The sequence below is a fragment of the Leptonotus elevatus genome, chromosome 6 (assembly GCF_054856555.1).
Source record: "Leptonotus elevatus isolate MCC_2025b chromosome 6, RoL_Lele_1.0, whole genome shotgun sequence".
NCBI lineage: Eukaryota > Metazoa > Chordata > Actinopteri > Syngnathiformes > Syngnathidae > Leptonotus > Leptonotus elevatus.
This window is the reverse complement of record NC_141244.1, coordinates 23,067,321-23,093,398: the sequence shown is the minus strand read 5'-3', so window position 1 is coordinate 23,093,398 and position 26,078 is coordinate 23,067,321. Positions and strand designations below refer to the sequence as shown.

General features: G+C 37.9%; 2 protein-coding genes and 1 long non-coding RNA gene across 7 annotated transcripts; 1 reads left to right on the top strand and 2 right to left on the bottom strand.

Annotated features, from left to right (window-relative positions):
- Positions 1–120: 120 nt before the first annotated feature.
- On the bottom strand, positions 121–17,390 carry xrcc1 (X-ray repair complementing 1). The gene is made up of 17 exons (XM_086077654.1): positions 16,986–17,390; positions 16,795–16,887; positions 16,447–16,554; positions 16,199–16,357; positions 14,980–15,054; positions 14,769–14,880; positions 14,531–14,634; positions 13,030–13,183; positions 12,707–12,941; positions 10,785–10,901; positions 6,702–6,783; positions 6,529–6,628; positions 4,575–4,620; positions 2,468–2,595; positions 2,305–2,395; positions 837–912; positions 121–745 (listed from the first exon to the last, which is right to left on the bottom strand). The coding sequence occupies exons 1-17, from the start codon at positions 17,034–17,036 to the stop codon at positions 638–640; spliced, it is 1,839 nt and encodes a 612-aa protein (XP_085933780.1). The 5' UTR covers positions 17,037–17,390; the 3' UTR covers positions 121–637.
- Positions 16,783–22,600, top strand: LOC147172787 (uncharacterized). Of its 2 annotated transcripts, none has more exons than XR_015095315.1 (2): positions 16,783–16,826; positions 21,761–22,600. It is a non-coding gene; the product is annotated as an uncharacterized LOC147172787 (long non-coding RNA). The 2 variants fall into 2 exon arrangements; XR_015095314.1 differs by having other exon boundaries at positions 16,783–16,848.
- LOC147172786 (sialic acid-binding Ig-like lectin 14) lies at positions 17,596–25,944 on the bottom strand. 4 transcript variants are annotated; one of them, XM_086077655.1, is made up of 9 exons: positions 25,640–25,944; positions 24,985–25,048; positions 23,628–24,020; positions 21,769–22,074; positions 20,637–20,900; positions 19,310–19,588; positions 18,842–18,950; positions 18,607–18,760; positions 17,596–18,465 (listed from the first exon to the last, which is right to left on the bottom strand). In XM_086077655.1, exons 2-9 carry the CDS (start codon positions 25,028–25,030, stop codon positions 18,325–18,327), a joined length of 1,692 nt encoding a protein of 563 aa, XP_085933781.1. In that variant the 5' UTR covers positions 25,031–25,048; positions 25,640–25,944; the 3' UTR covers positions 17,596–18,324. The 4 variants fall into 4 exon arrangements, with proteins under 4 accessions (XP_085933781.1, XP_085933782.1, XP_085933784.1 ...); XM_086077656.1 differs by having other exon boundaries at positions 23,628–24,017; XM_086077658.1 differs by having other exon boundaries at positions 23,628–23,838.
- Positions 25,945–26,078: the final 134 nt, after the last annotated feature.

The window sequence follows — 26,078 nt, the reverse complement described above, 5'->3', positions numbered from 1 at the left end:
ACCAACGGACAAAAATGACAAAACCAGACCATAATTCACACAAAAATGCCATCAAAATTGTATATTTTTTATAACAAATTGTCACAAAAAGCTACCCCTAAAATAGCCAAAATTCCCACAAAAACGGCAAACGGCTTATTAAAAAAAAAAAAAAAAAAACTTGCACTTTTCAGGGTCTCCGTTAAACAGCTGGTAAAAAGGAGGCTATAGAAGTCACGTCAACAGCATATTTAATTCAAAACCGACTTCATTTATTTAGACAAATTGTTTATTTAGACGGCCAAGGTTGAGCCCGTCTTGACTCCAGTGAGCAACTTTACACAAGAATGATTAGAAAAGCCACTTTGATCAAATCCTAAACCGCCTTCTCATATGAAAATGGAGGAAAAAAACAACAACACAAAGACGCGAAACAACCGGAACTTTTCACCTGACTGCGGCGGCCTCATAAAAAGTGTCTCATCAGTGCCGACAGTTGATCAGGTAACCGGAGGCCAAATACAGTCTTCCAAAAACAAACAAGATGGACTTGCCAAACAGCGCGGACCATTTCAACGTAAGAAAACCAACTGTAGTTCATGAAAACAAACGAGTTTAAAAAAAATAACTAAAAAAATTAACTAAAAGATATTTTTGTTCACGGCACGACGGTGTACGGCTGGTAGGGCAGCAGCTTCTGACGCTGGTTGATGGAGAAGATCCAAGCCGGCTTGACGAAGTTCAGGTTGCCGTTGTCCATCAGCGCCTAAAAATGGGCCCCAATCAAAAAACGATTTCACGATTTCACATTCAAAACGAAATGCCGCACAGTATGTTTCGCGCAAATCTGAACTCACGTCCTCGAACGAGTCGCGCCATCCTTCGCTGGTCACCACAAAGTGCACCGTGTCCGACATGTAGTCCTCCAGCACGCTGTGAGGGAGGAACGTGAACATGATGCAACACTGCCGTCAAATTCAGTCCCGTACAGTATAACGCTGCATGTGCAGCAGCGAGTGAATATCGGGAAAAAAAATAAATACAATCTGAAAGCCTGAAAATAAGTTAAATAAGGAAAAAAAAAGAAAAAAAGTTGTGACGGCGTTATACGAGCGCTAACGAACCCTTGTTAGAAATCCTAACACTAGCTTGAAATGCTAACCGTGTCGTTTAATACCCGAACCATAATTTGAGTCTTAAAACACTCACTTGAAACCCTAAATAAAACCCTAACGCTGAACCGAAACCCTAATATCATCTCTAACTCATTCACTGCCATTGACGGTTATAGACGTCAAAAAAATCTTTTAAACTATTTCTATTAGTTTAACATTTTTTTTCTACTTTTGTTAACAAGAGTATGAAAACCAAGATTTTTTTTGTACATTTAGAACAGATATAAAAATGTGTGATTAATCGTGAGTTAACTATTGAAGTTATGCGATTAATTACGAGTACAAATTTGAATCGCCTGCCGCCGCTAATTTTTAATAATTATCTCGTCAGGCGCTTAAACTTTGTAATTGCAATTAATCGAATGACTTCACTAGTTAACTCACGATTAATCAAAATTTTTATATATCCGTTCTAAATGTACATTTTCATACTCTTGTTAACAAAAGTGGATTTTTTTTTTAACTAATAGAAATAGTTCAAATGAATTTTTGACGTTTATAGCCGTCAATGGCAGTGAATGAGTTAAATCAGAATTAGAATCGTAACTTGAAACCCCAACACAACTCTAATCCAGGGTTGAATCCCACTTTTAAAACCCTAAACCTGATTTAAAATTCCACTTTGAAGCCTTAAAACAAATGCATTCAAACCATAACACTGATTAGAAATCCTAATTTAACAAGACCTAAACCTGGTTTGAAACCCTATCCCATCTTAGAACCCCAAAAATAAAGACCTCATTTGAAACCCGAATCTGATACCACAACCCAGGTGTTAAAACCCTCATTTGATAACTTAATCCAGATTTGAAAGGCTAATTCCAAGACGAACCTTGTCTTGAAACTCTAAATTTAAAACCCTAATTTGAGAGCCGAATTTGAAACCTGATGTAAACCCTAATTTGAAACTGTAACCCACGTTTGAAAGCCTAAACTGAAACCTAACTCACCGATTTGAACATTAGTCCAAGTTTGAAACCCGCATCTGAAACCCTGGCTTGGTTGAAACTCAAAAGTGAAACCTTAATTTGAAACGCTGAAGCTCCACTTAGCTCGAACCCTTTTTTACATAACTAAAACAAACAGCGCCTAAATTATTCTGCAGCGACCGGAAATCCAGGATATATAAAAAAAAAAAAGGATTGTTTACCCGTTAAAGGCGGTGATGTAGCGTGTCAGTAGTCTCCTCTCGTTGTTGGGGAACTTGCCGTAGAGGAAAAAGTGCTTCCCGTTCAGGTAGTCTGCAAGAAAGCAAAAGATTAGAAGCCGAGCCACATTGGATCCGAACGCGCGCAAACGACGGCGAGTCCAACCTGGCAGATCCGGGATCGGGTGATCCTGCTCCTGTTCGGCGTCTGTATTCTCATCCGTGGAGCCGGCGTAAGGATCCTCTTCCTGCTCTACCTTTATTTTCTTCTTCTGTCGGTTTTCACTCTCCACCCTGAAATGACAAACAAAAAACCGCCGGCGCTTTAGCTCGTCTTCTGTTCAGTTACTAAACTGCAGATGGGGGAGGAAAACGCAACATTGTGGAGCGACCACAATGTCTACAGGGAGGCTTGTCGTCGCTAAACGTGTGAAAGTCAGGTTACCCGTTAACAACGTACGAGGGGTGGGAATCTTTGAATGTCCGATTTTTGGGTCTGCGATTCGATTCAGAATCGATTTTCGATTATGAACGATTTGTGCTTCAAAATTATTTGATTGACAATGATTTTTGCTTCAATCTATAGATGTGCAAGGAATTGTAATGATCTACTCCAGTCTGACTCGCTAATGCTAACTAGCGCGCCACTTTTATCACTCAAAAGAACGGCCTCACACTGCAAAAAACGGCTATAGACTTCAAAAATTAATTTAAACAATTTCTATTAGTTAAAAAAAAAATTCCCACTTGCTAACAAGAGTATAAAAACCTAGGAATATTTTTTTATTGTAAATTTAGAACAGATATAAAATTTGTGATTAATCGTTAGTTAACTAGTGAGGTCATGTGATTAATTACAATAAAAAATTGTAATCGCCTGACGGGCCTGATTTAAAAAAAAAAATTAAAAAATAAGGGCCGTTTAATCATAATGAATCGCATGATAGTTTTATATCTGTTATAAATGTACAATAAAAAAATCTAGGTTTTCATAAAAATGAAATGAAAACATTTTTAACTAATATAAATAGTTCACATGAATTTTTGACGTCTATAGTCGTCAATGGCAGTGAATGAGTTAATATGATCCTGAGTACTTCGTTTTTTGCAACCTGACTTCTGAAATCTTGCTTGCGATTTGACCGGTCGGGAGAAGAGGGCGAGGGGGAAATGGGGAGGAAGGGGGGGGGCGGTTGTTCAGAGCAGGCTATCTTTCAGTGAGGTGTCCGTCTCACGAGACATTGAGCTGAATATCTAACGTGCTTGATCTTTTTTTTTTTTTGCCTCAAAAGAACCGCATGTGTGAAAGAAAAAAAAACCTCACCGCGTATGTATGCGTTTTTTGTGATCTTTCGGCTGCCGTCGTATGTTTTGTGTGCGGACGTGCCTGTGCGATCTGTCGGATGTGCAAGATCAGGGTTGACTCGGATTTATGTGTCTGATGTTTGAAGGCGCACGGAGACGATAGCGTGTGGCTACTTGAGCCAGGGTTCATTAAAACGCATTGTGCAAAGTTGTCAAATATTAACTCATTCACTGCCATTGACGGCTATAGACGTCCAAAATTCATTTGAACCATTTCCCCCCACTTTTGTTAACAAGAGTATAAAAACCTAGATTTTTCTGTACATTTAGAACAGATATAACATTTTTGATTAAGAGAGCACCATCTAGAAGAGTCAAAAAATATCACAAGTGCTTCATGAAGCTTCGTTTTCCCATCACTAGTAATCGGTATCAGCCCTGAAAAAAATCATAATTAGATTATTTTCTAGAATTGTTCAACCCTAACTGACTCGCCACTTAACTCATTTGCTCCCAAACACGTATAAATACATTCCTTAAAAAAAAGTGCCACAAAGACGTATTTATACGTTATTTTATGCAAGAGCATATAAAATGCTTTGACGCAGCCTCTAAACTGCAGAGAACGGCTGAAGCAACGGTAGTAACGAAAAAACGGCCACCAGGTGGCAGCAGAGTATAAGAGAGCTTTCCCCACAGTTCTAAACAGATTTGTGAATAATGATGAAAATATTCTAATGCAAATTTCTGCATAACGGAAAACAGATCGAATATTTGTTTTTCCTGATGAAAGAAGAGACTCTAATCTTTATTTTGGTAGGTTCCATGTTTTTATAGCAATGGAACACAATATTCTGTGGGCCTTGCCAAATCAGTCAAAATCCAGTAAAGCAGCCGGGAGCGAAGGGGATTGCTTCAGTGAAGACGGCTGGGAGCGAATGAGTTCAAAATGTCTTGTACGCGTTTACCTCTGCAGTTCGTCCTCCGTGTCAGCGGCAGAGTCCTCATCAGCACCTGTGAACCCAAATGTTTATTTGTCGATCCATCCGCACGCTCACGCACACACACAGAGGAGGTGAATCATCATTTTGGCACCGCAGCAACAAGGCGCTTCTATTTTGGAATCTTTGCCTTTTGAACCCAGCAAGCAAGCTTCTCGTGTCGGAGAATTAATGGCGCGTTGCAAACTTGGGGTTCAAGCGGAAGAAAACGAACTTGAAAAAGAGAGCAACGGCGCCACGGCGGCCGGCTGCTAACGGGGACCGTGGAGGGCTCATTAAAATGCCGCACCTCTCGTAGGCGTTTTTATTGCGCCTTCTCGGCCACTTCACTTGTGGCCCGGCATTAACATAGAAATGAGAATCATGCCCAAGTCCTGTCACGGCCATCGGGCCCCCGCCACCGCACTCAAACCCCGTCAAGGCTTTTTGTGTTCTTTCGAGTGTTTCGGAAAGGTGACGAGTCAACCGCCATTTTGTACATAGATGAGCATTTTGATGACATGATAATCACTTTAGAAGAAGGTTCATATCACCTAAATAAATTGAACATTCATTTGAGTAATTTCTTAGGACTGAATAGAACCGTTACGGGTGGACCGCATCGAAAGTCCAGTTTTTAATAATTCAGACTCGGGGCCAGTTTAGTATCGGGGCTCGGTACTATGGAGGACCAAAACTGCCAAAATTTAAAATAAAGAAATGACTAAATGAATAAATATATGAATAAAAGTGAAAATAAAAAGGGATACATAAATATAACTCCAAAATTAAATTTAAAAAAATTTATATAAATGGAAATAAAAACAACAAAAATATATATAAATAAATGAAGTAAAAAAAAAAAAAAAAAACGAGAATACAAATAAGTATAAAAAAATAAATGTGGAAATAAATATATAAATAGAATGAAATAACGCTCTGCTCTCACGTGTATTTATTTCATGCTGCAGATGCTCTGTCAAGTCGAAATGATATTCAAATGAGGGGGCGGTCCTAAGCATGTCTTGGGTTGGGCTCCGCTGTTGCCAACTGCCTAGAGTGAGCGTGTCAACCAACAACTTGCGACTCGAGTTGCTCGACTTCTCAGTTATGGTGACGGTGGACAAGATAGTCGTCCATTGCTGGAGCTCTCCAATGCAAGCCGGCGAGACTTCATTGTTTGCAGACCCGCTCGCTCCACCATTGACAGGCAGTTTGCGGTGTTCTACCCAAGACACACATAGGGTCGCCCCCCCCCCCCCTCATTTGAATAACATTTCATCCTGACAAAGCGTAAATAAATATGAGAGCAGAGCTATATTTAATTATATTTATACATTTATTTTTGTATTTATTTCCTCATTTATTTTTATATTTATTTGTATTTTTTGAATCTCGTTTTTTATTTATTTTTACTTTTATTCATTTATTTATATGTATTTTAGTTGTTTTATTTCCATTTATATATATATTTATTTATTTTGGAGTTATATTTATATATCCTTTTTTATTTTTACTTTTATTCATATATTTATTTATTCATCCCGGTACTAAACTGGCCCTCGTACCGGGGATCGGGACTATGGAGGACCAAAACGGCCAAATTTAAAAATAAATAAATGACTAAATGAATAAATATATGAATAAAAGTGAGAAAAAAAAACATATATGAAAAATATAATAATTAAAAAAAACATATGAAAAATATAATTTAAAAAAACATATAAAAATATAATTTAAAAATTAAATACAAAATATATATATATTTGCCCCCCCCCCAAAAAAATAAAATAAATATAATATATATATATATATATATATAGTATTTAATTTTAATTTAGGCAGTTTCTGTCCCCAAAAAGGCTTTTAACGTAGAAACCCGGCAAACTACAAAAATGTATGTTTCTGTCATTGTACGTAGCCACAGGCGATTGTCACCAACCCGGCTCGTCGTCCACATCAGTGGAGTCGGCGTACTGGTCTACGTTGGTCGTCTCTGCCTCCTTTTTGGGAGTAGCTGGCCTTGGCTGCTTCTGCGGCGCCTGTAAAAGCGCAAACGGGCCCGATAAAGATGGTCAGTTTGATCCTCCGTCACGGGCGTGCTAGCAAAGCTACCTTTGCGCCGGCTTCCTCCTCACTCTGGTCGTCTGCCTCCATTTCGCTGTCTGAGCTTGACTCGCCGCCATCCATCATATAACTGCCGGGCACAAACGTAGAAAAAACGAAAACAAAAAATGTGCCGGGAAGATTAAAAGCCTTCAGGATATGTTTGTGCTCAATACCAGTTTTTTTTCCAGACCGATATCAGTACGAGTAGTCACTATTGCTAGTATATAAATATATATACATTTTCATTTTTTTTAAAGGATAAAAATGGCTTTATACCTTTATGTTCATAAAACCTAGCTTCCTAACCCTTCAAAAGAAATGTTGTTCTGTATGGGCGGCCCAGAATTTTAGCTCTATGCTCTTGACACCGGAGATGTGGTCGTGGTGCGGGTTCGGTTCCTGAGTTGGGTGGACGCCGATGTTTAGACCCATCATCCACCGGTTGGGCGACTTTGTGTTACATTATTTGAATGCCATTTTTAACTCATTCACTGCCATTGATTTCTATTAGTTTCACATTTACCCCACATTTAATTATTTTTTTGTACATTTAGAACAGATATAAAATTTGTGATTAATCGTGAGTTAACTGTTGAAGTCATGCGATTAATTACAATAATAATAATATATGTTCTAAATAAACAGTAAAAAAAAATTCTAGGTTTTCATACTCATACTGTTAACAAAAGTGGAAAAAATGTGAAACATACAACAAAACAAAAATAGTTCAAATGATTTTTTGATATCTATAGCCGTGAAATGGCAGTGAATGAGTTAAATATAATAATATAATAATAATAAAGATAATTAAGAATTTCATTTTAGAATTTTTATAAAATAACTTTTTAACTAATTTGTTTCCCAAAACATATAAATATGTACTATTTTAAAGGTTTTAAGTGTCACAAAGACATATTTTAATGTTTTTTTTTCTTTTTTTAAATGCTAGAGCATACAGAAGGCTTTGATGCAGCTTCGGTTGAAGAAATGGTAGTTATTACACAAACGGCCAGCAGGTGGCAGCAGAGCAAAATAGATCAACCAGGGCCATGTTGAAAAAAATCTCTTTTACTCATATTGCTAAATAGATTTGTGAATAATGATGAAACTTAGCTATATTCTAATGCTAATTGCTGCAAAACGTAAACAGATAGAAATATACTTTTTTTCCCTGAATTTTGGTACGTTGCATGTTTTTATAGCAATAGAACACAATATTCTGTGGGCCTTGCAAAATCAGTCAAAATCCAGTAAAACAGCCGGCTGGGAATTTTTCCGAAATAAATATCAGTGCTTTGTGTTTTATTAAAAATACGGTATATGGTGTAGAATGGTATCCACGCAACGTATCTATACTATGCTTTTTCTTCTTCTTCTTCTTCTTTTTATAGCAAAAAACAAAACATTTATTGAATAACTCAGACTGAGTTCTTTTTCATTTCCTACAGACATACTTTGATTTCAGTCAGGGAAAATGTCAAGTCTGTTCATAGTGAAGGTTAAATACTTGATCCCGTAATATTCATTGTCCTTCAAAAGGTTAAAAAAAGAAAAGGAAAAGTCTAGCCTAGCTCTTATTATACCAGAGGCACATGAATCCATTAGTGAAATGATGAACAATGTATGACTTTGAATAAAAGCAGCGATTTGGCTTTTAGACACGGATCCTCTTAGTGGGAGACGCAGATGAAGAAAAATGAGCATAATGGACTCCGATGCGATTTGCATGTGGACACAAGTCAACGCTACAATCAAGTTAGGATGTCCACCGCAGCATTTCAAGCAAGCACAAAACGAAGAGTGTCTCTTTGAGAGCTGTTCACGTAGAACGAAGACTTGGGGAAAGAAAAATGTGATTATTTTCAGGCTAGTGATGAAGTGATTTCATCAGAGTGGCGTGCGGGACTCGATGAAAGGTTAACAGAGGGAGGAGGACGCTGACTACTCAACATAAAAGAGTGATGACAACTTCCAAAATGGATGGGAGGTGTCGACAAGCTAGCGCGCACACACACACGCTAACGTGACATTTTTGATAGCAATTACTGAGAAACTACCAACGTTACAGTGCAATCATTTCCACTCACGTCTTTGTTGCGAAGGCAATTTCAAGACAAAAGTCAGGAGGCGGAAAAATGCAGAATACAGAAAGGCTACGCTAGGCTAACACTTTCACTTTTCAAATGATCTCTATAGTAATCAATAAAAAACATTCAATTCATTGCCATTGACGGTTATAGACCATTTGAACTATTTTGATGAGTATAATTTTTTTTCCACTTTTGTCAGCAAAAGTATGAAAACCTTTTTTTTTGTACATTTAGAACAGATGTAAAATTTGTGATTAATCGTGAGTTAACTAGTGAAATCATGCAATTATTTACGATTACAAATTGTAATCGCCTGACGCCCCTAATTTTTTATGATCTTTTCTATTTAAAAAAATAATTTAATTTTTTTTACATTTTTAATAATCTTTCCTTTTTATTTTGAATCTTTTCTTTTAAAACAAATTATTGTAATTATTATTGTTTTATTTTTAATCTTTTTTTTTAATTATTTGAATTTTTTTTACCAATCATATTTTGTTTATTTTCAATAATCTTTTCTATTTAAAAAAAAAATAATTATTATTTTTAATATTTTCTTTAAAAATATATATATATTTTTTTAATAATCTTTTCTCTAATTTTTTTTTAATATAAATTAATCAAATGACTTCTCTAGTTAACTCACGACTATTCACAAACTTTATATTTGTTCTAAATGTACAATAAACATTTTTTTTCTAGGTTTTCATACATGTGTTACCAAAAGTGGAAAAAAAAAGTTTAACTTATAGAAATAAAGTGAATTTTTGACATCTATAGCCGTCAATGGTAGTGAATGAAGTATTTATGTGCTCATAAATGCCAAATAAGGAAGGTGTCCCTTGTCAAGCGACGTCAGCGCAGACACTCACGTACTCGAGCGTTAGTGCGGGCCCTCGACGCCATCAAAGTAAGTGCTGGCTTTAATTAAGCATAGCAGATGTGTCCGGTAAATAAAGGAAACATCTTCAAAGAACAGGCGCTACACAATAGCACGGGGGTGGGGCTGAGGATAGGTTTGGTTTAGCTGGGGGGGGGTACGAAACGGCACCATGTCTCTGGGAGAGACATTAGGAATATAAAAGATGTGTTATGGCAGCTTAGTTTGCTGTCAAATGTGTCTTATAGCTCATTGGGAGAATCAGGAGGCCGTGCACGAGACTCCATTAAAGTTGATATCTCCGAGAAAGGGTCCATGGTATGATTGGTTGAACCTTGCTTTTGTCAATAAAATTTGTTTTTAAAAAACAACAACCGTTACAGTAATTTCTGGATTATAGGACGCTACTTTTTTTTCACTTGCATTCGACCCTGCGGCTAATACAAAGGTGCGGCTTATCCATCAGATCACAAGGGGGCGCAAGAGCGTCAGGCAGGGCAAAACAAACCAAGTGAGCCCAAATATAGTAGGAGAGACAGAAAGAGAGCGAGACAATTTGCGCCCTCATTATGGAAAAGAAAGTAGCGGGAAGCGGGAAGCGGTAACAATAAAACACGGGTGCGACTTATATGTGTAAGAAACTCGAATATTCCTCAAATTTAGCTAGCGTGGTTTATAGTCAGGAACGCCTTATAGTCCAGAAATTACTGTACTGTGAATTTTATATATTTTATTTATGAGGTGACGATAATAATCAGATTCCCCATGAATATAGTCACGCCTTGAATCGTCACAGGATCGAGCAAGGAGCTCGAGATGAGAACGCTCATTATTCATACGCCGGCTACTCTATGAGCGCTGCAACGGGTGCTGGGATTCATTTGGCGATTACAGCTGACTTCATATGCTTTCTTTTTTGACCGGATAATTTCTAGCCTTTCTGTTCATTTCGATTGAGCGAGGTGGCAGCTATCATAAATTATACAAAATGAAACCAGGGACTGTATGAAAATCATTCCCAATAAGGGCGTGACGGATTAGGAAATGTGTCACTTATTGATGACGACAAACGTACTTTTCAGTGAACACCCGCCCCGCACTTGTTCGCCGCATGTGTACCTCTTGTAGGAGAGTTTCTGTTTCCTTTTATGGCAGTCAATCACCCATTCCTTGCGCACGATCGCGCCGCCCGCAGACTTCACCTGGCTGTACTTGGGGGTGTTAGCGAAGGCACAGCTGAGAGGAGAGAGAAAGACACATACAGGATTAGATGCAGGCGAGGCCAATGTTCTGCTCGGTTGCAGTTGGCTGACGCACCACCTTCACGTCTCTTTTAAAATGGAGTCAGACGGCGTGACGCTTCAAGAGTAGGAGCGCCATGTTGTACGTGAACGACGTCAATAGTCAAATAGGAGACAACATTGTTATTTGCTTAAAGTGCGGCCTGCTAGCAGAGACAGATTAGCAGAGGAATTTAGCTGATTTTCAAAGACAGATGGATTATTACAATTAACTCATTCACTGCCATTGACGGCTATAGACGGCAAAAATTCATTGGTACTATTTCTATTAGTTTAAAAAAAAATCCACTTTTGTTAACAAGAGTATGAAAGCCTAGAAAATTACTGTACATTTAGGACAGATATAAAAATTTGTGATTAATTGTGAGTCAGGCGATTAACTCATGATTAATCACTAATTTTATATGTGTTCATAATGTAAAATTTTAAAAATTGTACATTTAGAACGGATACCAAATTTGTGATTAATCGTGAGTTAATTAGTGAAGTCATGCGATTATTTACGAAAAAAATTAATCGCCGGACTCCCCTAAATTTTAAGTCTTTTCTTCTTTAAAAAAAAAAGTAATTGTAATTATTAATTTTTTTTAAAAAGAAAAGATTGTTAAAAAATATTTTTTTATCATAATTAATCGCATGACATCACTAGTTAACAAATGTTATATATTTTCAAAATGTACAATAATCTTCTTTTCTAGGTTTTCATACTCTTGTTAACAAAAAGGAAAAAAAAGTTAAACTAATAGAAATTGTTCAAATTAATTTTTGACGTCTATAAGCGTCAATGGCAGTGAATGAGTTAATGTGAATAAGTACTTTTTAGGTCATTGGAAAAAAAATAGGGATGGGTAAGTATCGATACCAAGTATTGTATCGGGCCGATACTGGCCTTATTTTAAGGTTCGGGTACTTATGGAGGCTGCTAATACCAGCCACTGATGCTTAAGGCAAAAAAAAAAAAAAAACATCATCGCCTGCAACAGAATAAGGGGTATTGATATTGCTGAGAAAAGTTTTTAAAATATTGCAATTTTTTTTTAATTTTATTTTCAAAATTAACAATTTTTTTTTTAATTTTCTAAATTAACAACAAAATAATCCTAAACAATTACTTCTCAATTTCAAAAAAGGACATTTAACATGGACGACTACAATAAATGACAACACCGAACACTTAAAATAACAAACTATTAAATATCAAATCAATAAATAATTTTCAAATAAAACTAGTAATGTTTCAAACGAAGCATAAACTAAACTAAATTTTTTTTTAGTGTAAAATAAATAACTAAATAGAATCAAAACTAATAAATTATCATGAATCATTTATTTTGTAATTAAAAATATTTAATTAGTGACAGTACAAAGTTAAAAACAAACTATTAAATACATTGAAATCATATTTATTTTTAAAAAGAATTATGTCAAAATTAAGTATTAAATTGACAATTTTTTAAATAACTTAAACAAATTTGATTAAAAACAATTAATTTAACTGAAAATATGGGGGTAATTACACAAACTTTACAAATCACCACAAAATGTGACTTGATTGAATAAAAATAAATACAAATAAAAAAAAAAACTATTTTGAAAACCACTTAAATCAAGCGTTCAACCAGCAAAACATTTCCAAGAATTTACACAATCGTTTCATCGGTGAATTTTAAAGCCGGCCCCACTGATGAGAATAGAGAATTGTGTGCAGAGAAGCAACTCAACATCCCAAAGGTGACTCACATGAGGTGCGTCGAGTCGGGCGTCCAGTCCGGCCGGTACTTGGCTCCCATTTCCAGAGCCTTCTCCCTCAGCTCCCCCCTGAAGGGGTTCTGGAAGCCGCTGAGGACGAACACCACTCCCTCCATGACGCGCTTGAAGGGCACTTGCTCGGGACTCTTGGCGCCTTTAGAGGGCTGCTCTTTAGCTTTGGGTAAACTCTCGCGCTTCTTTCCGACAGACGCCTTCGCTGGTGAGGCTGCGCAGATCAATGGAGAAGTTGAACATTTTTATTATTTTTTTAATCAATAAGATTATTATCAGGAAGTGGTGGTGGTCGTTGTCACCTTTGGAGGCGGCTGGGCTTGGCGTGGCGGTCTTGACTTTGGGAGTTGCTGGTTTGAATTCCGGGGAGCTTCCCGGGCTGCTTTTCTTGACGGGAGGAGGCCCGGGAGCAGACTGGCGCTCTTTATTGAACTCATATTTTCTCTTTGCAGGTGCCTAGATGGGGTACATGGATACACGTGTAAATATTATTGATGAATAGATAAGATTGGTGGACAGTTAGAGACAGGCACATACACAGAATAGCACATTTTAGTCACGTGCTCCCAATCCTCTGCACTTATCTATGCTTCAGCAGATTTGACGACACATCCAGGTGGAGTGCTCAAGTCAACCTTCTCCATCCATATACTGTACTAGGAAATTAGTTATATCGGGTCTGTGAAGAGCCTGCCTGCCCGTCGAGCGTGAAATTACACAACAAAATAAATGGTCTGAGCAAACTGCCTGTTTCTGAATATGTGTCTGAGCGAACTGCTGTGAATTTGGATGGACTGTGACACGACATCACATCAGCAGAGCTCTTATGAAAAAAAATAAAAAATAAAAGAAAGAGTGTAAAGCAGGCGTGGCTGACTTTTAAAATGGGTTAAAAAATATATATATGTAAAATATGCACACACGAAAATCAACTAATGACTTTTTTTTAAATGAAGTAACATTTTAATTAAACAATTTTAGAAGAAAAAAAATGTATGCAACAAGACTCCTGATAATGTAAATGCTCAGTGAGCCACATTCAACTCATTTGCTCCCAAAAACGTTACATTTTAAATATTGTTATGGTCCCAAAAGCGTATTTTTTTTTATGCTAGAGCATACAGAAGGCTTTGATGCAGCCTCTGACCTGAAGAGGTCGCTTAAAGCAATGGTAGGTATTACAAAAAACGGCCAGCAGGTGGCAGCAGAGTATAAGAGATCAACCAGGGCCATGTTGCAAAAAAGCTATTTTCCCCAGTTTCTTAAACAGATTTGTGAATAATGATGAAACCTAGCAATATTCTAATGCAGACACAAATATACTTTTTTTTCCTGATGAAAGAAGAGAGAAAACAGCCGGGAGCGAAATTTGATATCTGTTCTAAATGTACAAAAAAAAAAAAACGTCTATAGCCATCAATGGCAGTGAATGAATTAAAGAGCTAATATCAACCAATCAAATCGGCTGGCCAATTAATTGGTCGGGCCCGAGTAAAAACCATGAAAAAAAGGTTGCTCTGTGCTAACGATGCAGCGCCTTTTTGCACAAATAAAAATTTTATTTTTTTAAAGACTTTTTGTGAAAAGTGCACATGAACAAAACCAATTCAACAAGTTTCCTCATAAGTCCCATTATTGAGAGCTCCAGGAGACTCGGACGGTTGCCAGGCAACTGCTAATCAAAAATCGACATGTCGCCATTGCCTTAGCAACAACAACTTTGCAACGTATTCAGGTTAGGACATCCTTATGCAGCTTGTCATGACTGCCAGGTGTCCTAAGAAGGAGAATGATGTTTGGTACCTGTGGCGAGGTGGAGGATGATGGAGAAATGGTTGCTGGGGAGGCGGGCCCAGCGGCTTGCAAGGCAGCGGCAGCGTAGCTCAACTTGTTACTCTGTGGCGATGCTACAAAAGGAAAGGAAGCATCGGATGAGCACGCAGCAAGGATGTCATTGTTTACTTCCGCTCTCCTAGAAATGGTTTTCAGCTTCATTTTGAGAAGAATGTGTGGTTTTGAGTGAGCGAGTAAATGTGTTTGCCTTTGGGGGAAGTACTGGACTTGGCGCTGAAGAAGAGACTGCCGGGTTGGATGCTGGAGCCTGAGGCGGGTGCATCGTCTTTCACCCGGAACTGACCCAGCTTGGTCAATTTCTGCTCATTGAGAGAGGAGGAAAAAAATAATGCTTAAAAAAAAAAAAACCACACACACCAAAACAAAACAGAGAATAAATATGAGTGTGAGGTTGTTACCGGGGATGTCACTGGTGGGTCGTTTTTGTCCGGAGGCGAATGGAACTTGACAAAGGCCAGGCCATACGCGATGTTCTAAAAGAGATACATACATATTTATTAGAGCAGCTGTCAAACGGTTACATTTTTTAAAATCAGATTAATTACATCTTAGAATTTTGATTAATCGCTTAACAAAAAAAGGTTTTTTTATCCCCCCAAAAATTCCAGCCAAATTTGAAGCGCACCGGTTATGTGTTAATTATTTTGATATTTAATGTGATGAGGACGTCTTCAACATTTTTTGACCCACTGCACACGCTCATCCTCCTCTTTTTCTAATCAGTTAATTACTTGTACCGCTTTAGAATGGGAAAAAAATGACCCCAATATTTTGACAAATTTAAATGAAAACCTAGAAAAAAAGATTGTACATTTAGAAAAGATATAACATTTGTTAACTAGTGAAGTCATGCGATTAATTATGATTTAACAATAAAAAAAAAAAGATTATTAAAAATAAAATAATTACAATTACTTTTTTTTTTAAAAGAAGAAAATACTTTAAAATTAGGGGAGTCCGGCGATTAATTTTTTTCCGTAATTAATTGCATGACTTCACTAATTAACTCACGATTAATCACAAATTTTGTATCTGTTCTAAATGTACAATATATTTTTTTCTAGGTTCTATACTTTTGTTAACAAAAGTGAAAAAAAATGTTAAACCAATAGAAATACTTCAAATTAATTTTTTACGTCTATAGCCGTCAATGGCAGTGAATGAGTTAATAATAAAATAAAAAATAAAAACCTTTTCTATTTTCCCTTAATGCTTACAAGAATAAATATATGAATAACAGGCAGAATAACTGTTATATTACTTGGTCATTTATTATTTATTTAATTTTACAGGAAGTAAAATCGTTGAAAAAATAAAAATAAAAATCAGGTGATTTTTTTTTATGCAGATAACGTTTCTTGTCTTGTTCTCACTATCTGAGAAGCTTTTGTCAATTCGAAGTGTTATTTAAATTGTACTTTTCATTGCTCACGTTGATCATAAATGCAAACAAAACAAAGGCAATGTTTATCTCCCATGCTAAGAAGAGAGATTGCCAATCTCAGTGAGATGACATCTGGATAAATAAAGGTTAGCGTGTCAGGACTTTTGCTACCTCAGACGTACGCCTTCCTAGGCATACAGTATGATCCTATACGGAGAGCTTTACTAACTTACCTTACTGTAAGGCTGGCTGCAGACAATTTTCACCCGGTCCCACTTCTCCTGCGAAGTGCTCTTTTGCAGCTGGCCGGGTCCGAAGAAGCGCACCCTGTTCATGTTGGTGCCATTGCGGCTCTCCGTGGGCGACATGAAGGACGACGTGACCAGCAGCACCTGAAAAGACAGACAGATGGGAGAACGGTGTTGAAGTTGGTAACATGAGAAGTGCGAGATAGGTCAGGAGATGCCGTTTGGGCGGGTACCTCATAGTCCTGATCTCTGACGGCGGAGGAGTTCCCAACCAGTACCTCCACAAACGCCGAGCCTTCATTTCCAATGTCGATGCTGTGTACCTGCTCCTCCTTCTCAAGCTAGGAACGCCAGAGAAGGCAACCGAGAGGGACATGGTCAACTTTAACATCTGACAATACACATGACACTGGACTAGTTGTTAAGCAGAATCGATAGGGTTCAAGTACAGATACAGGAATCTGTTCATGTGAATCCGTGGGTGCCGAACCGCGAGTATGCGGGGTCCACTGTATGTTCCGTACGTCATTAACATAATTAGCAGGAAGTGGCGTCACTTGGAAGCGAGACGAAAATGTCACCTGCAGAATGACCGACGTCTGCTTCTCTCCAGGTCGGGCAGCTTTCCACTTTCTGTACGTGTCCGAGCTCAGCAGGTTGTCCGCCTTGTGAGTCTTTTGTTTTCACAAGGAGGACGCATATTCATTACAAACAACAACTTTACATCAGTTCAATGAAGCTTCTCACAACACAAACGTGGCATTTTACTTACATTGTCTTCGGTGCTGCACGATACGACGTGCTGGAGTTTGATTTCGGGCATTGCTGACACTTTTTAATTACGTAAAGGCTTTTAAAGGTGGTTACGCTAACCGTAACTTACTAGATAATACATCCGCATGAGAAAATAGTACTTTGATCGCGAAATCACGTCACGATGTCTCCTGCTGGCGAGCTAGCAAACAATGGGAAGTAAACTTTCCCCCCCGCGATAACCCCCCAGAAAACTCACGGAATTCAATTCCAATTGTAAATTATCATTCACTTAGCATACATTTGCTTACTCTCAATAGATTATGCAATAATATTAAAAATTGCACAGTGGAGAAATCATTTTCCCACCCAAAACCAGTGTGTTATTGTGACGCTACTTCTGGGACGTTCAGCCAATCAGGAGGCGCTGCTGCTTCTTCTTATTTAATGACGGGTCGCTCTGTTAATTACTGCCACTACCTGGTCAAATAGCGCATTGCAAGTATGCATTCGAAGACATCGAATGCAAATATTTATTTTTGAATTAGTAACTAAAAAATCACTTTAGTTGTAATGGTGGTTAAATATGTTTATTTAATAGTTGTTTTGTAGGTAACATGAAATGAGTACAGAACTTTTTTTCTTTTTACAGCAAAACGAGACAAAACAGGTAATCTGGTAAAGCCATTAGCAGCTGTGTTCTGAAAATGGTTTTACTGCATACATATTAATATGCAGTTTGTGTGACCAGCAAGTTCGAAATTTTCTTTCATTTCATTCTATTAAAAAAAATAATAATTATTTGGATTATTTTATTCTAAGACTAGTTTTATTCCTTATTTCATTTTCAATGAATTAAAAAAGAATATTTTATTGCTACACTTTTGTTTTAATTCTAAGGTTACTTTCATTTGTGAATCTATTTTGTTTATTCTGGTCAATTTCATTTATAACATTTCTTATTTTGGTCATTTTAATTTCAATTTAATTGACTTTAAGTTAATTGAAGTCATAATTTTAATTTAATTATTTTAAGAGTAATTCCATTCATAAATCAATGCTGTTTTTGTAGTACTTTTATTCATTGTATTTTAGGTGACATTTTAGAGCATGCCATCATGTCCATACGGTTCAGGGCTGTTTGCTAACAGAAAAAAAATACATAGTCATCGTGATATGCTTTATCACAAATGCACTAAAGCTTTTTTATGGCTTCATCCGTGCCGAATCCATTTGTCTGCAAATGAGCAGATCAAATCAAACGAGACAAAGTGGCCATCAAAGTTTTCTGTCTGTCATATAAATAAAGCCGAGCACAGAGGAACGTCACGGGGGGCCATCATCGCTCAGTGAGAGTTTTAGAGGACCTCCAGGTAGATGGCTGATTCCGGATCAGCCGCGGTGGCGGCTTGCACCTCTCTGGTGGTGACTTGTGTGTCCACGCCTCCGCGCGGACCTCCTCGCCTTCTCTCGCCGCCCCTTCTTCCCATTCGTCGCACCTAACAATTAAATGACCGTCATGAATGTGAAATGAGGAAGTGGTGACTCAACTCTACTCAACTTTATTTTTAGAGCACTGTAAAAAACAAACAAAACAAAAAACAACACCCGTCAACTGAAACAAAGTGTTGCTGACGTACTTGCTTGGTGCGCACAAAGCGCGGCGTGCAGTTCTGATAGAGCAGCTGGTAACTTCCGTTGGTGTACACGTGGCTCACCTCCGAGCAGTTGATGTAGACCGGCATTTGAGCCTGGTACAGTCCAGGTCCGGACGGATGTCCGCTCAGCATGTGTCTGACGGGACAGACGGACAGACGCGTGCCCTAAGTCAAGAGTCGTGTTCCAAATGAGAGAGCGTTCAGGTTATTGACTTACTTGCCGGATTTCTTTCGATAGCAGCAGAAGAAAAGGAGCGCGGCCAGGGAGATGCCGGACAGGATGACGGCAGCAGCGGGAACCAAAAACCACAGCAACAGCCAAGAGTCTATACAAAAAAAAAACACTTATGGTTTATGGTGATGTCAAAAATGGTCACTTGTTGCTAGGCAGAATAGGTGGGGAGCAATTATTCCAGCCATTTATGAAAAAAAAACCATTCCAGTTTCATTTTTCTATTGATTTATGTGAAACACAAAGAAAATTATTTGTAGCAGTTAAAAATGATTATAAAATGCAACACAACCTGTTTTTTATTGGCGTTGTTATAAAAGGAGCATTAAAATTCCCCTTCTAAAAAAAACTAGTGATTTAATGTGTTTTTTTTATGACTACATTTAGCACATTTTAACGTCGCCCATTATTACCTACTAAAATCCCACAAATATGACGTGTACTTGAACTCACCATCCCCTGCTTGGTGCTGTAACAGCATCACGGAGTCGTTCCCGAGAGAGTTGAGGGCCAAGCATGCGACCGTCTGCGGCCCCCCGTCCCCTCCGCGGACCCTCAGAGTGGCCGTGAGGGCGTCGACTGAGAGTGACGCGTTGTAGCCGCGCGGCGGGTCGCTGCCGTTGACGCTCCATCTGATGGTGGGACGCGGGTTAGATTGGGTCGAGCAGACGCAGCGAAGTGCCCCGTCCTCCGTGGCGCAAGTCGACGAGAGGCGCTGGATCACGGGTTTATCTGGAGGAGCGAATAGCCCTAAAATTGTTAATAATCATAATGCACTCTAATAAATTAGAAGGAGCACAATTATGATGCATTCAAGACTGCAGGGAAAATCGGGAATATCATACTGTAGACAGTTTTAACTTTATGGTAAACACACACACAAAGTTTTTTATTTTATTTATTTATTGTGTCCTCAACAAAAAACTATGTTTTTAGTATTATTATTATTATTATTTTCATCTCCTACAAATTTAAAATTCTGGTTTGAAACACAAAGTGTTTTATTTTGTTTAAAAAATAAACTTAAAACACAAAGTAAGTTATTTGTTCTATTTTATTCATATTTTAGAAAAATCGTAGACACATTTTGACATTTATTTTTGAAAAACACATCAGCCCAAAACACAATAAAATTTATTTTTTCATTTCAAATTTTTTATCCCAAACACAAAATGGTCCGTTTTTTTCTGTTAATTTATCTGCAGCAGAATTTGACTTTTTTCTCCCATTTAAATAATTGTTTTCCCAAATCCTTTTCTGCCATCTCTACCCGAAACAAAAATGTTTGTTTATTTTCAAATTAAAAAAAAAAAATTTTTGTATATAAAATTATAAATTATATATATATTTTTAAATACAGTATTTTTTGCCACACTTTTTTAATGAAGTTTTGATTGTAAATGAAATTAAAGCATTTTTGAAAAATTTGGGGGGTTTTAAAAACATTCCGTATTTTTTTGCCAATTTTTTTTTTTGTAAATGAAATTATAGCAGTTAAAAAAAAAAAAAGTAATTTTTGCCACAATGTTTTAATTACGTGGTTTTTTTTGTAAATAAAATTATTGTATTTTGGAAAAATTTTGGGGGTTAAAAAAAATAAAATATTTTTATGTCCCAAGGCTATTCAATAATAAGTGGATTTTTGCTATTCGTCATAAATACAAATACTTTTTTTTTGTAGATAAAAAAAAAAAAAAGAAAAACACCAATTCCTTTTTTGTGATAACTTTGCTTTGTTGACACACTCGCACTACCCTGCATGCCCCTAATGCAAACTTACATTGAACATTGAGGACGGTGGTCCGTGACTGGGCGCGTCCGACCAGATTCTCGGCCACACAGTGGACCGCCGTGTCCCGTGTCACGTTATACAGGCGGATGGTGTGCGTGCGCTGGCCCAGGTGGACCGTGCGGCCGCCGTGGATGTAGGACCAGCGGTACTCTGACACCGGCGGGTCAGCTTTGCACGAGCATGCCAGCAGGGCGCTACCCCCTTCCTGCACCGTTAGGGTCTGCACTTGCACCGTCACATCTTTGGGTGGGACTGCAGGGTGGGAAATAGAATTTATGTATTTGTTATGTTTAGAAAATAATTTTTTAAAAGTTGTTGCTGGGCAGAAATTTCTCCTGCCCAAAATAACAAAATGAAGAATCACAATTCCAATATAACAACAAGAATATCTACATTGTGAGAGTGAAAGGAAAAGAAAAAACAAAAACAACTTATTTTTTAATTTGTTTTTGTTTCTATCTAAAACACAAATACCATTTTCTATTTTTCACAACATTTATTTTCTGGATTAATATATCTGAAAAATAAAGCAGAAGTATTCTTGTATGTATTTTTAAGTATTCTTTGTTTTATTATGTATTTTTTTTTGTTAGAAACATAAAGAAAAATATTTTTATTTTTTGATTAAAAATATATAAGTTTTTTTTGTTTAGTTTTTTGTTTGTTTTTGAACTAGTGCAGTCATTTGTTGCTGGGCAGAATTTGTGGCGCACAATTATTCCTGGCTCATAGCTGATTGGAATTTTTTTTTATTACAAATATTGGTGCAGTGCAACAAAAAATAAATTTTGTTTTTAATCTCACAGGAAAAAACTATAATTTAGTTTTATATTTCATTTTTAGATGAAAAATGTATAAAAAAAAATGGTGTGGTCACTTGTTGCTAGGCAGCATTTTTTGTCAAATTACACCTATAATGTGCAATTGAGAAAAGTCAACCACAGCATGGTCGCTGACCAAACAAAAAAACTAACAAACTATAATAAAACTATAATAAAATGTTGCCAGTTTTATTCTTTATTCTTGTTTGAATGAATAATCATTACTATAAAATGACATATGTTGTCGCTGTCTAACACAATGCCCTCAAACTCACAATCTTTGCGTGACAGGTGCTTACACGTGACATGCAGATCCTTGAAAGTGGCCACCATATTGCCTCTCGGGTAGCTGAGCTCACACCGCAGGCTCGCCTTCACCCGGCGCGACACCCTGAAGGTAAGCGAGGTCTGCAGCACGGGCAGCTGGTCTTGGGCGTAGAGGGTCCGCACCTCCTGGTCTCCCACCGGCTGCACTCCTCGCTCCCATTGCCATCGCAGGGTCGGGGGTCCGGAGGGGCACTGGTAGCTGACGCTGCAGTTGAAGGTGACCACCTGTCCATCTGTGACTGACGACACGCCGCTGATAACGGGAGCCTCGGGGGTGTCTGCCAGGGAAAACAGCATCTGTCATCATGATGCTTTTGAGCTCATATGACATGAAACTGCCAACATTAAAAATAAATCAATAAATAAATAAAAGTGAAAATAAATACGGATATAAAAAAATAGAATGAAATACATTTAATACAAAAAAATATATAAATGGAAATAAAAACAACAAAAAATATATACCCATAAATACATAAAATTAAAATTTAAAACGAGATTCAAAATGCATGGAAAGCACCAGCAATGGACGACTATCTTGTCCACCGTCACCACGACAACAATGTTGTCCGGCAACTCAAGTCGCAAGTTGTGGTGACAGTAGACAAGATATTCGTCCATTGCTGGAGCTCTCCGTGCAAGCCGACGAGACTTCCTTGTTCGCCGACCCGCTCACTCGAACATTGAAAGGTCGTTTGCAACGGCGGAGTCCAACCCAAGACACGCTTACGACCGCCCCCTCATTTGAATAACATTTCGTCCTGACAGAGCATCTGCAGCATGAAATAAATAAATGTGAGAGCAGAGTGTTTTTATTTATTGATTGAACTCTTAGGCAACTCTTCTGCTGCCTAAACGGGCTGTCGCATTTAATAAAATGCAGAGAGGAAGGAGTGATTCAAGACCATTAGCACTAATTCCTGCCTAAATGGGGTGCCATAGAGATAAAAAAAAAAAAAACACACACACTGAAAGAAGCAGAAGAACACGTTTGATAAGTTTGCTGCATAAATGAGCTGACATACAACAATAAAGTGAGCAAGTGGGACCATGACCAGAAATCAGCAGGATAATTCAGACCCAATTAGTTATCTAACTAAATGGGCTACAGGCTCTCATCGAAATATGAAATAAAACATAGCGAGGACGCAGCCTTTGTTGCAGGATCTTTAGTGATACATTTTCACCCAACTATTACTTAAATGGGCTTTGCTTGTAATTAATTCAGTCCCATCTAATTTGCTGCTTAAACGGGCTACCATAAAAATACTGAACTGCAAAAAAATAAATAAACATTGACAGATGCTTCGTGAGGCTGTGCTTGTGGTTAATTCAGACCCATCGAGTTTGCTGCCTAAACGGGCTTTCATAAAAATACTACACTGCAAAAAACAACAACAAAAACCAATGACAGATAATTCATGAGGCTGTGCTTGTGGTTAATTTAGACCCATCTAGGTTGCTGCCTAAACGAGCTTCCATAAAAATACTGAACTGCAAAAAACAAAAAAACATTGACAGATGTTTTGTGAGGCTGTGCTTATAGTTAATTCAGACCCATCTAGTTTGCTGCCTGAACAAGCTTCTATAAAAACACAGAACTGCAAAAAAATTAAAACAAAAAAGACAGATGTTTCGTGTGAGGCCACCAACAACCATCAATTATTTCAGACCCAACTACTTCGCTGCCTAAATGGGATTCTGCTTCCATAGTTATACTGTACTACTAAAACACAGAAACAGGAAATAGACATTTGTTATGGGACCCCTCAAAGTTAATTTAAAACACACCTAATTAATTTAGTGCCTAAACGGGCTGTGTCCCACTCACCCACAACGTCCAAAATGAAAGACTTGGCCCTCCCCCAAGCGGAGTCTCCAGTCCTCTTCAGTGACACCTCATACGACCTGGCGTCCTCCGCGCTCACCACGTCCATCTTCAACGAGCAGTCGCCCTCCGTCACCAGACCCGACAGTGACGCACGCCCCCGGAATTCTTCGCTGACTTCGTCCATATCTTCGCTGTTGAAGGCCACGCGGGTCTGGCGGAACAAAGAGAAGCGGCCGTGACCTCGCAGGCGCATGCGCACGTCCACCTCGCCGCGTTTCTTTGCTGAGGGCGTGAAGGAGCAGGGGATCAGCACGCACGAACCCACCACTGCCAGCACTCGGTCGGGCATGGAGGGCTCCAGGGGGGAGGCCTGCACCCCCGTAAACAAGGCTGCTGTGTGGGTGCACAGAACGGAAAATAATGAGTGCATCCTAAATGATTATCAAATTAATCTGTAATTAATTTGTATCATCGACTAATTAGTTTGAGATCTTATTTCATTAAAAACTGTCCAAATCCTCGGAGTTTCAGCCTGTCACCTATAAATCAATTGATAAAACAATAGTCAACATTTTTGTTGAACTTCTGAGAGGTTTTGAACCCAAACTGGAACTGGATCATACTATTAAAAATAAATGTTATACAAGTTTTTTGTTTTAAAAAATAAAATAAATTTTTATAATTATTTGTATTTTATTATATTATATTATTGCATGTATTTACTTTTCATTTTCATTTTGAACTAGACAAAGTGCAATTTCTGCAGAAATTGCGCGGGAATGCTGAAAAGCCGAATGCTATTAGCTAAATGCTAAGATTTGAATGCATGTGCTTGTAAAGTAAATTGAAAGACAAATTATGTGGAAAAAAAAATTGGAGTTAAGTGACAAATGAAAAAAGAAAAAGAAAACTTGAACTGCAATCTGCCTAAGGTGGGATTGAATCATTTCAGAAAAGTTATAATAAATTTCCTGCTAAAATAGTCAGTTGTTAAACATGCATTAGCATAACGGCCAGATGGACACATTTGCAATGTACAGTCGGAGGTGGGATTCAAACCTGCAACCTCCTGGTTACTGGACAATGCGCCACCGAGCAGTATCAGGCACCTGGCAATGATCATCAGTTGTATGTATGGAAGTGGGCGTGGAAAGCGGGACTTTGAAAAAGTTCAATGTCAGTCCCATTGAAAATGAATGGGGGAATAACTATAATAAAAATTATTAAAAAATCACACTACTGTATTAAATTGTTTAATTTCAAAACAATATCCCGCAAATGGCTCAACTGTTGCATATATTGACAGATATACAGCAAACGATCCAATTAATTGCTAAAAACAATGATTTGTACTCACCAAAGAGCAGAGGCCACATGAGAGCGACGACGGCGTCCGCATGCATATGACTCCTCCGTCAACACTGAACAAGAAGAGGAAGAGGAAACGGATTTAAGATGAAGGACCCCGACATTATTTCACAATTTCCTTCGCCTCATCATCTCACACTCAACGCTTATTTTGACCGACCTGACCTTCAATGTTTCTCATAAAGCTCGGCAATGCGGAGGCAGGGGTGATGTCGAGTCACATGACTTGACTCGAGCCATATTTAAATTGCTAATTTTCCGATTTGAGATTCATGAACCCCAATAACGATATTTCACAGGGACAGCATGATAAATATAAAGGTTTTGTTCGTGTGGAAAAAAAATCCGTGCTGCACATGAGTCACCCTCGCGCAGTTTCCTCAAATGTTCTCTGTCGGCACTCAGCAGACAATTCATTAGGGACACCTGCAACATCAACTTTCCATAGGAATGAATGGGTCATATAGTTTGTTTATGTTGTTGGACGCCATTTTAGACATATGCGTGTCAATTTGCAGGCTGTTCCTGAGAGACATATTATTTACATCATATGTCAATATTTAATATTTAGGTTACCCAAAAATCGAGTTAATTCCAATCACGATTAAGCAAAATGGGAAAAATAAAAAAGACAAAATATTCACTGTTAATTTCCTGCCGCTTGCTTCGAATATTTTCCCCACAACTACTTAAACAATCTCCTCGAAACCATTGTTGATTTTGGAGCGTGCGGAGACCGCTGACATCATTGGCATGCCATGAGACAGAAACGGGAACAGCGGAGTTAGACCACCTCAGCAAGAAACACTTCTGCATGAAAACTAAACTTAGCAGTCAAACAAGCAAGCTACAGGACGAGACCCCTCTCACCGTCCTCTCTCAGGGAAGGCATTGGAAAGGGGTGGTGACCAGGATGTGCCAACATAACATTAACAGTAAAAACAATTCGCCATGAAAAATAAAAAAACATTAGAAACAACTCAGTATTATTATTTGAATGAAAACTGTCAAAAATTTGAATACTCATATCACTTTACTGTTATTGATCAAATGATGTAAAAAATCATCCGCATGTCGTTTTTG